We start from the raw sequence: 13142 nt of genomic DNA, 5'->3' as shown, positions 1-13142 counted from the left end.
AATAAACTTTTAAGGCAGGAAAAAAAATTAAAAATTAATTAAATATTTTATCAAACATAATTAAAACACTGAAATATGATCAACTCTGACAAATCAATACAAAAAGAGGGATTGTAAATCCATGCAAAAATCATATGTAAAACTCACTTATGATTAATAAATTTTCCATATTTATGTTGTTATTATTATTATTTTAATCAAACTCATGATATTTTTTTATTATAATATCTTTTTTTTAATCACTAAATCAATCTTATAGTTTTTTCTTTCTATATCATGATATATATATATCTGCCACTACTAATATTTATACCAGTCCTCACCAACCAAAGGTGAACCTCCCCAACCATCTCACCATTCCATACGCACAGCATATTTCACATTTGCATTCCATAAAAACATATGTACAAAACTGGTCCGCACCTTCCATACTATGCTTCGTGATACTGCCAAGCAACCCACAAAGCAAAGGATAATGAAAAAGAAAACTAGAATTAGCTTTTAAAAAATAGTATTCAACAAATTGTATTGCTTTTACCTTCTTTTTTTCATGACTTCTGTTATATAGAAAAAAATTAAACATTTTTTATAGAGTCGGCTACAATCGTATTTTCCTGTAATGATTAATAATGTGGATGTGGAAAACGCATTATATATATATATATATGACATGACAAAGATGTGCATAGTGAAAATGTGATATTTTATTTGTAATGTGATCGATATTTAAAAAAAAATATGAAAATCAAATATAAAAAAATATGTCAAGAATTAAAAGAAAACTAATTTAAGGAACATTTGTTTCACAAATGATTTTTTTAATCTCAGAAATATTTTTTCCTGGGAATATAACATAGAATATTATTCTTGGGTATTATTAAAAATTGTGTTTGATTAACTATTAAAATTTGTTGAAATTATTTTTTGTATTCACAAGAATAATTAAAACTTGTGTTTGGTTAAGTTATTTTTTTCTAAGAATATATATTATAATTACTAAAATAATTTTATTACAAAAACTCTCATTATACCTATTGTTTCCTCACATGTTTGACAATTAAATTGAAAGAGAAATAATAATTTCCTATTAAAAGAAAATATTAGAAGGAAAAGAAAAATTATCGTAAAATGTAAGAATGAAATTAACAATAAATCAACTTGTAAGAACATTGTGCATGAACAATTTGTAGGATTTCAAAAAAATAAGCATATATCATAAAGGGAACAATGAGAAAGTAGTGGGGTAAGGACTAATAAAGGGCAAAATGTGAAATTATGTATTTTTTAGGAATAAAATATATCATGATTAATTTTTTTTATCACCTCATAATAATTGTGAGACAATTTTTTCTGATCATTTATTCTCAAGAATAATAAAATAGTTCATGAAACAAACTCTCCCTTAAGTAGGAATTTGAAAAAAGATGATTTTACAAATATTGAAAATATATTTAAGAAAAAAAATAAGAATGATTTTTTCATGTTTACCACTATCACCCTACTCATGCCAATCATATTTAATGCATGTTCACATTAATTAAATTGATTTGTTTTGACTTTGGTTTCTTTTTAACAGTAAAAAATAATTTAATTTGGGTAATTAAACCGGTAACTTATATTATACCAAACTGTATATGTTAAAATATATTATTAAATAAAAATTATTCAATACAAAAATCATGGAGGTGTATTGAATTAGGATTTGAAAGGATTAAAAGACTTTTTTTTATATAAAAAGTAATGTAGAATTCAAAGATTCTTAAATAGTATAAATAAATATTGTGGTATTTAATCAAGATTTTTTAAGAAATACAATAATATGATAGTATTTAATTAGAATTTTCTATAACTTATTAAAGTCTTTTAATATTAAAAAATATACAAATTTCGATGGATTCTATCATACATTTTAATATACAACATCTATTAAATAATTTCATCTAAATCTTTAAGATTTTGTTATATTGTTTTCTTTCTTTTCCTATTGGGTATCATAATTTATTTATTTTCATCACGCGTACCATTTTCTCTCTTTAATATTTTCAAGATGCATGTGTCATTTATATTTTTCTTATTCTTTTAGAATAAAAAATGTCAAATATATTCATTTTCTATGCACCTTTTTCTTTTTTTTTCTTCTAAAATAAATTAATATTTATTTTATGTGTTAAAACTAATCATATTTTTCTGACACGACAATATTTTTGTGACTGTCATCTTTAATTTCGTCATTCAAGTTTCCTACCCATTTTTCACCCTCACACTTTGTTCTAGTGTATATTTATTATTACACCACATTTAAACGTGTCATTAAATTTATCATGAAATAATTATAGCAATTAAAAAAAATCAGAAAGCAAAAATATATTTTTAAATCTATTGTTTAAATTCAAAAGTGATAATGAGAAGATGTTATTGTAAGAAAAATTAGTATAAAAAGACATAAAACTAAAATCAATATATCTATTAAAATATTAAAAAATTATATTGATTTTACTTTTTTTACTCAAACATAATCATTTTTATTATTTTTTCTACTAAATTTTGTAATTTTAAATGTGTTTTTAAAAATTCACATAATATTTTCAAAACTTATAAATCTATATTTTTTTAAATCTTTAAATTCTTATAATATAAATCTATTAAAATCTAAACTGACATAAAAATCTTATAAAAAATCTAATAAGTCATAATATTTTTAGATAATCTTTAAAATTTATAATTTTTATGTTAAAATACTCTTTTAAAATCCTAATCAAATACATTTCCTTAAAATACCTATAGAAGTATACCTTTATATAATTAAAATTAAATAAAACTATTAAATACATATGCATTGTATATATTATTTAATATAAAATATTAAATACAAAATTAAATACATACAGAAGTATACATGTATATAATTAAAATCAAATAAAAACTATTAAATGCATATGTATTGTATATATTAAAATGTATTATTAAATAGAAACTATTAAATACAGAATTAAATACCCATAGAAAGTATACATGTATATAATTAAAATTAAATAAAAACTATTAAATGCATATGTATTGTATATATTAAAATATAATATTAAACAGAAATCATTAAATAAAAAATTAAATACCGATAGAAGTATGCATGTATATAATTAAAATTAAATAAAAACTATTAAATGCTTATTCGTTGTATATATTAAAATATATTATTAAATAGAAACTATTAAATACTTAGTCAAAAAAAGAGAAACTCTTAAATACAAAATTAAATACCTATAGAACTATTCATGTACATAATTAAAATTAAATAAAAACTATTTAAAAACATATAATATATATTTGAAATACTAATTAAAAAATAAAAGAAAAAACACAAATCTAGAAAAAATTCTCAAATCCTAATGAATGTACATGAATCATTTTGTCTAATTTGATTTAATACATGTTTGGATTAAAATTAAAAGAGTTTAAAAATAATTATTTATATTTTAGGTTTTAGTTTGATATTTTAAGTTTAAATTTTTTCACTTTAACCTCTCATAATATATTTATTTGACAATTTTTAATACCGTCAATATCAATTTTAACTTCCATCATGTGTCACCAAATTAGCTAAAATAAAGCTAACTGAAAAGAGCAATTTAGTGCAATGAAAAAACTTTAAGAAAACAAAGTAAGACTTTTTAAACATAAAAGTTAAACTTAAACTTAAATATAAGTATCAAAATTATATAATTTAACTAACAATTTAATATTACAACAACTGGGAAATTAGAAAGGATCGCTTCAACTGTTTGTTTTCACCCATGGAAATAACTTGATAATAGAAATGAATGTTGTAGGTTTGCTAGAATGATAAAGAACAAAAATAAGTTTAAAAATGATGACCTCACTTATATTATTTCTTATTGTACTTAAAGTATTTCTATTATTATTTTCATCTTTTTTATTCTTTTTTTAATTTACATTTATTCATCTCCTCCCAATCAAACACAACATTAATTATACCAAAATTATATTTTAATCCACAACAAATAATCACATTTTGCAATGTTTGGAAAAGACTCTTTTTGTACACGTTAGTACTTTGGAGGCTGTTCTTATATAAACTCTGCCAAAGCCAACAAAACGCAAAATGGTATCATGAAAATTTTGCGCGCAGTGTGCTATGGATGAACCAACACTGTGTTGACCATAAACACTTTCACTCTTTCTTCAACTTGTGAGTTCTCCTTTGCTCTGCAATTTCTTTCTGCATTTCGATTCTCCAAAAGAATTTGTATTGTTTTTTTTAAGCCAATCAAATTGTTTTATTTCCGTTTTTTCTATTGTTATTTGATTTATATTGGTGACTGAAAAGCTTGAATTTGAGTGTTGAACATAACATGCATTCGGTTTCGTATATGTTGTTGTTCATTGCCTTTTCGATCAAAGAATAATACACTGTAGCGTTTGAACTCGAAAATTGTGTGGTGAAGCCTCATTTTTCCGTCACTCTTTTGAGGAAATTTTACTGTGAAGAGTGTTGACGTTTCTGAAATTCATTGCTGGTAAAAAGTTTGGGTTTTGGTGATCATGCATCATGCATGATCAATCAAAGAGTGTTTCTTTGTTGTTTGATGATTTTGTTCCATTTGCTCAGGCTGTTCTGTTTGTTGTTTTTTTTACATTTAAAAAATTGGCATTGGGTCTGACTAATCTGAATTGAGCTGTTGGAGTGACTTAAAAGGAGAAAATCTGTCTCAAGTTTTTTTTTCATCCACAAAATTCGAACTTGAGACGGAGACCTTGTTGAAGGGGAATCAAGTTTCTTATACATTGGTTTCACCCAAAAAAGAAGTTCCTTATACATTAGAACCGACAATTATTTTTTTTTTTTTAAGAAATGTTTGCCCAGAAAAAAATTGTTTCCTGATAAGGCAAATTTTATTCTGATACAATTTTTTCCTTTTCTTTTGTTTATCATTTCTTTTTCCTTACAAAAAATCCTTTGAGAAATTTTCATAGTTTGGAGGTCAATGGTTTATCAAAAGACATGATTTATGATGAAAAGCTATGGTGTCATTTGTTTCTTGTATCTGATTTACCTAGTGGGAAAATGTTTGTTGTTTTGAGAAATGTTGGTAGTTTGTGTTTCCCTCCGTGCAAACACAAAGGGACTCATGCACTTGTTTAACAAGAATGTTCTGTCAAAATAGTAATCAGTATTTTTTATTTGTTCTCCTATGCTGTGGTTTCAAACAGCAAAAGGTGACTGGCCTTGAAAATCACTGTATAGAACATGGCTCCATCAGATGTTTGTCCAACCGAGGATGCAGTTCAGGCATTCATAGAGCACTTGGTTGACCCGTTGCTGCCAACAAAAGCAACTGTCCAGGGTAATCCGACACCATCTCAACAGAAGTTAGTTGCAAAACAGGTGTCTTCTTTTTCTGTGTCTTTTATGCTTGTACAACAATCTGACAATTAACCTATGTGATTTATTTGGACACTATTCTAGGTTATGCTGTTTTTTATTTATGGTTTATTTTATTACATTTTTGGAGTATCATTGGAGATGTTGGTTTTAATAATTATACAACAAGATTGTTTTCACTTTTATGGTTTCCTTATTGTACAGATCTATTTACATTACTTCTATGTTTTGCCTGCATGGAGTGTAGAGAGCATAGATAATAGTTTCCCCGAGTGAAATGAAATCAATTAGTTATGCATAACATACATGAGAGAAAAGTGGGAGTAGTAGAAATGAGAATGTTTAGATGAATGTGTGGTCATAAAAGAAAGGACAGAATACAGAATGACTATATACGGGAAAATATTGGTGTAGCAGCTATTGAGGAAAAACAACAATCCGACAGTTAACCTATGTGATTTATTTGGACACTATTTTAGGTTATGCTGTTTTTCTTTATGGTTTATTTTATTACATTTTTGGAGTATCATTGGAGATGTTTGTTTTAATAATTATACAACAAGATTGCTTTCACTTTTATGGTTTCCTTATTGTACAGATCTATTTACATTACTTCCATGTTTTGCTTGCATGCAGTGTAGAAAGCATAGATAATAGTTTCCCCTAGTGAAATGAAATCAATTAGTTATGCATAACATACATGAGAGAAAAGTGGGTGTATAGCAAAAATGAGAATGTTAAGTTGGATGTGTGGTCATACAAGAAAGGACAGAATATGGAATGACTATATACGAGAAAATATTGGTGTGGCAGCCATTGAGGAGGAAAAGATGACAGAAAATATTGGTAGATGGATGATTTTTAATTCTGTGAAAAGGAGAAGAGAGAAACCAAAAAGGACGTAAGAGGATATCATTAAGGGAGATCTCAGGCTAAATAGTATTCCTTAAACTTTGGTTTTTAATTGTGTCAGATGATGTTTGTGGTCCATGTAGCCGACCTCACCTAGTGGGATAAGGCTTTTTGTTGTTGTTGCTGCTGCTGTAGTTATGCATAACATTCTCAACTCTTTAAAAACCTTTCAATCTATGCCTAATGAGATTTGACCTGCTTAACTAAAGAGGAGTATCGGTTTTTGTTAGGTAGCCGAGTAACACAATTCCTAATGTTAACCATCACTTTAATAACTGTAATGCTATTTCATTTCACCTTAGAGGGCTCCTGTGTAGCCTCTTGGTGCATTTATGTTTGTCCCCATGCATCTCATTAAAAATGGAATGAACAGGTTCATATTGCATTATGATTTACGAACTACTAGTATCACAAATACGTGATTATATATTTATAGGAGTGCATGAGGAGGATATCATCATCTCTATTTACTGATTTTTCTGTTTGAGTTTTTTGGTTTCAGGTGCGTTCAGCTGTCTTACTGTACAACTACTACCATAGGAAACAGCATCCTGAGCTAGCATATCTGCCATTTAATGAATTTTGCAAGTTGGCTGTGGTTTTGAGGCCACCTTTATTAGCATATATGCAATTCATGCAAAATTTAAAGGAAGAAGAGCTTACCGATGTAGAGAAACAGCTATCATTCACAGAAAAAATGATAATGGAAGCATGTGATGTATGTAAATGTTTGGATGCATCAAAGGATGTTCCTAATATAGAGGGATGGCCCATTACAAAAGTTTCTATCCTTTTAATTGACAGTAAGAAGGAGAACTGCTTTTTGCTGTTTAGTTCCATTACCAGTGGGGTATGGTCTGTGATTGAAAAAAGTTCTGGACACCTCCCAGTCAAAGTTCCTCTGGTTGAAAAAAAGTCTGAAATACCCTCCAAGCAAAGTTCTCTGGGTTGAAAAAAGTTCTGAACACCCCCCAGTCCAAAGTTCTGAAGTTACATCAGGGACCAATACAGGTACAAAAAGAGGAGAGCCATTGTCTATTCAGAGAGCAAAGAGAAGGCAGCTTCTCGCTTTTATATAATGCAGTGCTACCGGACGACCAATGAAGAAGTTATTCAACTTCCTGTCCAAGATCTAATTAAAAGGTTTGTTTTAATTGCTATTGTTTTGCAGTTCTCTGATGACTCAGGTCCCGAGGGTTCTGATGACAGGGAAATGGGGCTTTTTCCTATCAGCCAATCAGGCGGAGTCATCTATATTTTTACCTGCTGCAAAGTAAAATATACTTGTGCTCATACTACAGTACTGCACATTAATGTCACTACTAAATCAAGTTATGAACTAGTTTATAAATCTTTGAGAATCAAATGCTATATTAACCTTCCATTTTGATATTTTAAAAAAAACTTGTAATTTTGCATAGATGTTTTTGGGTAGATAGGATGCAGTAAATATATTTTTGGATAACATTTGTGTCTTCTTTTTGCATAGCTTGCAGGGTCCTTTGGTCAGTAAGAGCTCTAGAAGTTGGATTACCACTCCAGTAATTGATTACTTCCATGTGCTTCCATACTCTGAAATAATCTCAAAGTGGATTTCTAGGTTGGCATGGTTCTCCTTTGTAAAAATCTTTATTTAGATTGACTTAGCAGTATTTTGAATCCATATTCCATAACCAATGCTATTTCACTTTATGCTTCATGACTCCATCAAGTATGCTTGACTTGAGGCCATAAGTTTTGCAACCAATGAGAATAAGAAAAAAGTACAACTAATGTCTTCCCTTCAAATTTTATTTCAGTGACAATGATTATGCCTAAACTACAAGCACATCTATGATTACTTATTTCAGTGACACCTTTTGAATGAGTCTGTTTTGATACTTTTACAATATCAAATACATATTGTGGGATTTACTATCGACCTGAATCATTCAAAAAGCCTTTTGATTAGCATTCTCAAGCCTTGATATCATAGAATTTAAAGAGATTCTTTAGTGTTAACATTCAGTTTTACTCATAATTATCATCTGCCACAAGTAATCAAGTAAGGTTAATGTATGAGAGTTCCAAATATTGATGAACCTTGTTGCTCATGGAGTCAGCACTTGCATAGTTGCATGGTTGGATGATTTGCAGAAATATGTTCCAAGCTCATCCATGCATTGGCTGTCTCAAATCCTTAACACAATGTTCCTCCATTTATCCGTCATTTCCATTTTTTTTGTCACTATCTCCATGAGCTTCCCTTTTATGTAATATATTCTATCTTGGCAGAGAAGCATTCTCAATTAGTTTGCAAGATTCAAGGGTAACAGAGAAAAACGTGAAGGTGGACACCCCTGAAGCAACAGACTTCTATGTAAATAAGGACACATTTACTTCTCTTGGTAGTAAGCCAAACAGTGATAATATTGATTCCCAGAAGCAGAAAGAGAACAATGGAAGTTGTACACCTGCATTATCTTATTATATCAATGAGCCCATGGAAATGGATGTGAATGAAAATTCAATTTTCAAATCTCAAAATAAAGAAAAATGCCAGGATATTATTGCCAGTACTGTACAAGTTGGTGTAGATCAAGAAAATAACAATCCATATCTGAAGTATAATTCTAATGGCTCTGCAAGTGCTGTTAAGGTTTGAAACCTGTCTACTTTTCTAATTGTTCAGATGACTGTTTTCCTTAGATTGTGTTCAGATGTGTTTACTTTTATTACCTTTTCTAATAATTGTGTTTGGATGTGTTTTTTATTTGGGGTGATTGGGCAGGGAGCATTAAAACAGCTAAAATTATGACCTTTTAATTGGCTAGACTTTTTTGCTTATGAGAAAACAGCTCAATTCTGTTGTTTATTATCTCTCATCTAGCTGAATGTCATTGGTTTGACAGGCTTTAAAGGTTGATTCGACAAGGATGCTCATTGCTGAAGGTGGAGTCAACAATCTTGCTTCTTTGCACAAGAATTATGCCCATAGGCCCAATACCTCATCTGAAAAAGGCAAACTTGTTAGCTTTACTCCGACTGCAAATCATTCTAACTCAGATCTAGAGAAGCTCCAAATTCTTTCAGATTCGAAAAAGATATTATCTCAAACTGCCCTAGCTGCTTTGATACGAAAGAGGAATGAATTGGTAAAACTTTTCATTGCTTTCTTCTAGTTACAAGAATGATTATACTTTATGTCCATTCTCAGTAGCTATGCATGAGCACACTGAGAAGATACACTCGTTATCCTAGAAGAACATATATACTGATATACATGTTCCCTCAAGACATATATACGTGTATGTTTTAGTAACTTGGCTGAATCCACACTATCAGGGAAATAAGTTGCTTATTTCCATCATTTTTGGCTTACCTACTGCAAACCTTTACTTTAAAAAAAAGAGTAGCACATGCACATGGTCCATAATGTACATGCTCCCATGTGTTGTGTGCCAATTGTTGGTATTGTCATTATAATCAATTGTACATGAAATGTTAAAATATTATTCTGCCTCTTTCTCCCATCAACTACTCCCATAGCCAACAATTATAACTTATAACATAATAATTATAACAATTATAACTTATAACATAATAATAATAATAGAATTTCTAACATTTTAAATAGAAAATAGAGTCTTAATGAAATATTTCATTACTATTATATTTGTTTTTTAAATTTTCTATTTTATTCGTTTGTTTTCTCGATTGTATTCTTTTTCATATACCTACTTGACTTTCAAAAAAAAAAAAAATAGCCATACCTAATTTTAAGGATTGCCTTGGTACTATGTTTTGAATTTCCATATTTGTATTTATCTTAGACTTAGTTTCTCCATTCAGGCCCTTCAGCAGCGCAAAATAGAGGATGAGATTGCTGTTTGTGATAAGAAAATTCAGAGAATGCTAACTGGTATGTTTTCCTTTCAGTGTTGTTTGTTTTGCTTAGCTGGTGCACTATTCTATCAGTATGACTCCACCCCCCCTCCCTTCCCCCCATTTATAGTGTTTCTCAGGGTTTATCCTCTCCTTATTGTTGTTGTTATTATTGTTATTATTTTGCTATCAATCAAACTCTCAAGCAAGTCTGATGCTGGTTTAGGCAGTGATTGTTGAATTCTTGTAGGCATCTTTCTCTACTTCTAGTTAAGACCAATTGTATTATTTCAGTGTCATCAGCAAGGTTTCAGGTTCTTTAAATTCAACATTTTTCTTTTTTTCCTCCCTTTTTCTAAGGCATTACACGGTGTTGGGATCTCATGAATTCAACTAGCATTAAAAAATTTCCTGGGCATGTGAATGGTGCTAGGTCTAATCAACTAAAAAATTTCCTCTGTATGGTGTCAAGATCTCAGGAAATATATTGTCTAGATAATGTGAATTCAACAAGCATGTTATGTCCAACAAGCAGTTAATTAATCAAAACAGTGCTTATCCTGGATCCTTGAATTTGAAACTCATTAAGCTTATTCATGTTTGGTTATCTGACTAGTGAATATCACTCCAACTTAATTTCTCTACAAACTCAAGCTGCTGTGAGGATCTTAGATTTTCTATGTGAACAATTGTGTTAATTTGTACCTAATATATACTATCTTTGCAAATCGAAATCCTACAGTGTACAATCCTGATGATTTTTTAATACTAGAATTAGTTAGAGCCTGAGAAAATAATTGACTTGTGTGAACTGTGAACCAGACACCTTTTGTGTCTTTTGGATTTAATGTACCAGATTCCTTGCTGATGCTGTGAACAACCACTGATACCTTGTTCATACCTTGTATGATTAAGTATCTGGTTCATTAAATTGAACTGTGAACCATATATTAGAATTAAAGATGAACTGTGAAGTGTAACCACTGATTTTATTTGTGTATTTTAAACAAACATAGATGGGGAAGACGACTTCAAATTGAAGATTGAATCAATTGTGGAAGGCTGTAATGATACATGGGTAAGAAATCAAGAAAGGATGCGTGAACAACAGAGCTTACCTCTTAAGAGGAAAAAATTGTCAGAGGCTGTCTTTTTAACACAAAGTCCATGCCAGGCAAGCCATATTCTATTTACTTGTTTTTACATTTGAATTTTTTATTACTACATGAAACCTAAAAATATATTTTGTTGGGTTATTTGTCCTATTCAATAGGTCTATGATTTGTGTTTCTAATCGTGGTGCATTAATATAATCACCAAGTAATTTCAGAGATTTGAGTAAAAGAGGAGAAAATGTTTTGCCACTTATATGATGATTATTCTATTTAGTAAGTATGCACACAGGATGAAATGGTTGTTGCTAATTGCTTGGAAGCATTGTTTCTGACAGACACATACTAAAACTAGAATGAAGTGATTTAAGAAGTATTTCTGTTGGGTTATGCAAATTGGATTTGATTTGAATCGAACAATCCCCCTCAGTGAGCATCATTTATACGCTGCTTGGCTTCATCTTTACAATTGTAACTTTTACTGCTCACCAAAAGCTTAGTAATCCATGCAAGTCTTCAAATATATACCCAAATATGGGTAAAGATTCTTCCATTAGTCCAACATGAGGTTAACTTTTTTCATTTTGTGCTGTGTACATCTTTGTGAAGTGCCTCAGTTTGACTTATTACTTACCAACCTCTGTTCTGTGATATTTTCTCTTCTCTTGTATGACATTTTTCAATAGTATATGTTTAGGGACTGATTTAATTAGCTCAACGATCCAACCATCCCCTTTATCTTCATTGAAAACAAGTATTTAGAACCTTGTTAATCTTGCAGGAACTAGACAATACATGTCACGAAAACAATTGGGTCCTACCAACTTATCATTTATCCCATGCAGATGGTAAGTAAGACTATCGAATTTAGCCAAAATACATGAGAAGCATAAATTCTCTTCATGAATCAATTTATGCACTATTAAATTTAATTTAATTAGGTATAATTAGGATTTAATCATTGCACTTTTTGTTGACCTTATTAATGGCCAGCAGTTATTCATGTATCTATGTTGAGGAAACATTATGCAGCATGATCTAACAAATCAAATCTAACAAGTGTTTCCTTTTGAAGGTGGATTCAAAGCCAATGTAACTGTTAAAGGAGTGGACTTTCAGTGTTCATTTGAGGGTAACGTGGGTTCCAATCCTTCTGAAGCAAGAGAATCAGCTGCAGCTTTGATGTTGACTAATTTAAAGGAAAAAATAGTCCAGTGATCTTGGGAGCTTAGAAATGGCATGCTTCCCTTGTGGTTCTTGGTTTTCTCCTCTATAATAACAATATAAAGAAAACTGTAATAATTCATATGGTTATTTTGTTATGGACGCATTGACGGAATTAATGACATTTCTTCCATCTCAGTTTAGTCTTGTTTGCAAGCCCGACCCGATGTGCATGAAATCAATCATATCAAATGCTAAAATGACTCGTGCCAAATGTTAAAATGACACAAAAGCTATAAGCAACAGCTTCCATCGAGACGTCACATTTGTGACACATAACCAAACAAGTGTGTTTCAATTTTTTCCTCACCGTTTTCTTTCGACATGGTTGCTAATTTTTTTTTATTTTTTTTTCTGGAAGCAAAGTATCCACATGGTTGAAAGTCTTGAGATTCCCTTCAGATGGAGAGATTACTAAAGTGAATTTTATTTCCATGATTGCTAAGTTAGTTTGTGTATGACTTGATTTTCTTTTAGATTGTTAGTACTATGGATCTTTTTTTACTTTAAACTTAAAGAGTGATTTTTTATTTAAAAAATGATTATTTTAAGAAAGATTGGAGTTGTTTCCTAAAAAAGCTAGAAAATTACTTTTAAAAAGAACAGTTTAGATAAATACATAAAAGGCA

At 29.8% G+C, this 13142-nt stretch overlaps 1 protein-coding gene across 1 annotated transcript; it reads left to right on the top strand.

Annotated features, from left to right (window-relative positions):
• The first annotated feature begins 4065 nt into the window (after window positions 1–4065).
• Window positions 4066–12651, top strand: LOC102659394 (uncharacterized). The gene is made up of 10 exons (XM_014764014.3): window positions 4066–4207; window positions 5230–5404; window positions 6816–7456; window positions 7803–7913; window positions 8588–8951; window positions 9205–9447; window positions 10145–10214; window positions 11194–11351; window positions 12071–12137; window positions 12365–12651. The coding sequence occupies exons 3-10, from the start codon at window positions 7392–7394 to the stop codon at window positions 12505–12507; spliced, it is 1221 nt and encodes a 406-aa protein (XP_014619500.1). The 5' UTR covers window positions 4066–4207; window positions 5230–5404; window positions 6816–7391; the 3' UTR covers window positions 12508–12651.
• The last annotated feature ends 491 nt before the right edge of the window (window positions 12652–13142 follow it).

This window comes from Glycine max, chromosome 11 (genome assembly GCF_000004515.6).
Source record: "Glycine max cultivar Williams 82 chromosome 11, Glycine_max_v4.0, whole genome shotgun sequence".
Classification (NCBI taxonomy): Eukaryota; Viridiplantae; Streptophyta; class Magnoliopsida; order Fabales; family Fabaceae; genus Glycine; species Glycine max.
Note: the sequence above shows the minus strand (reverse complement) of the source record. Positions and strands in the feature narration are given on the sequence as shown.

Bases quoted from the DNA above. Each gene is read 5' to 3' on its own strand.
- LOC102659394 (XM_014764014.3), top strand. From the start codon at position 7,392: ATGCAGTGCTACCGGACGACCAATGAAGAAGTTATTCAACTTCCTGTC. The intron at 7,457-7,802 runs GTTTGTTTTAAT...CTTTTTGCATAG, and splicing joins GTCCAAGATCTAATTAAAAG to CTTGCAGGGTCCTTTGGTCA. The intron at 7,914-8,587 runs GTTGGCATGGTT...CTATCTTGGCAG, and splicing joins ATCTCAAAGTGGATTTCTAG to AGAAGCATTCTCAATTAGTT.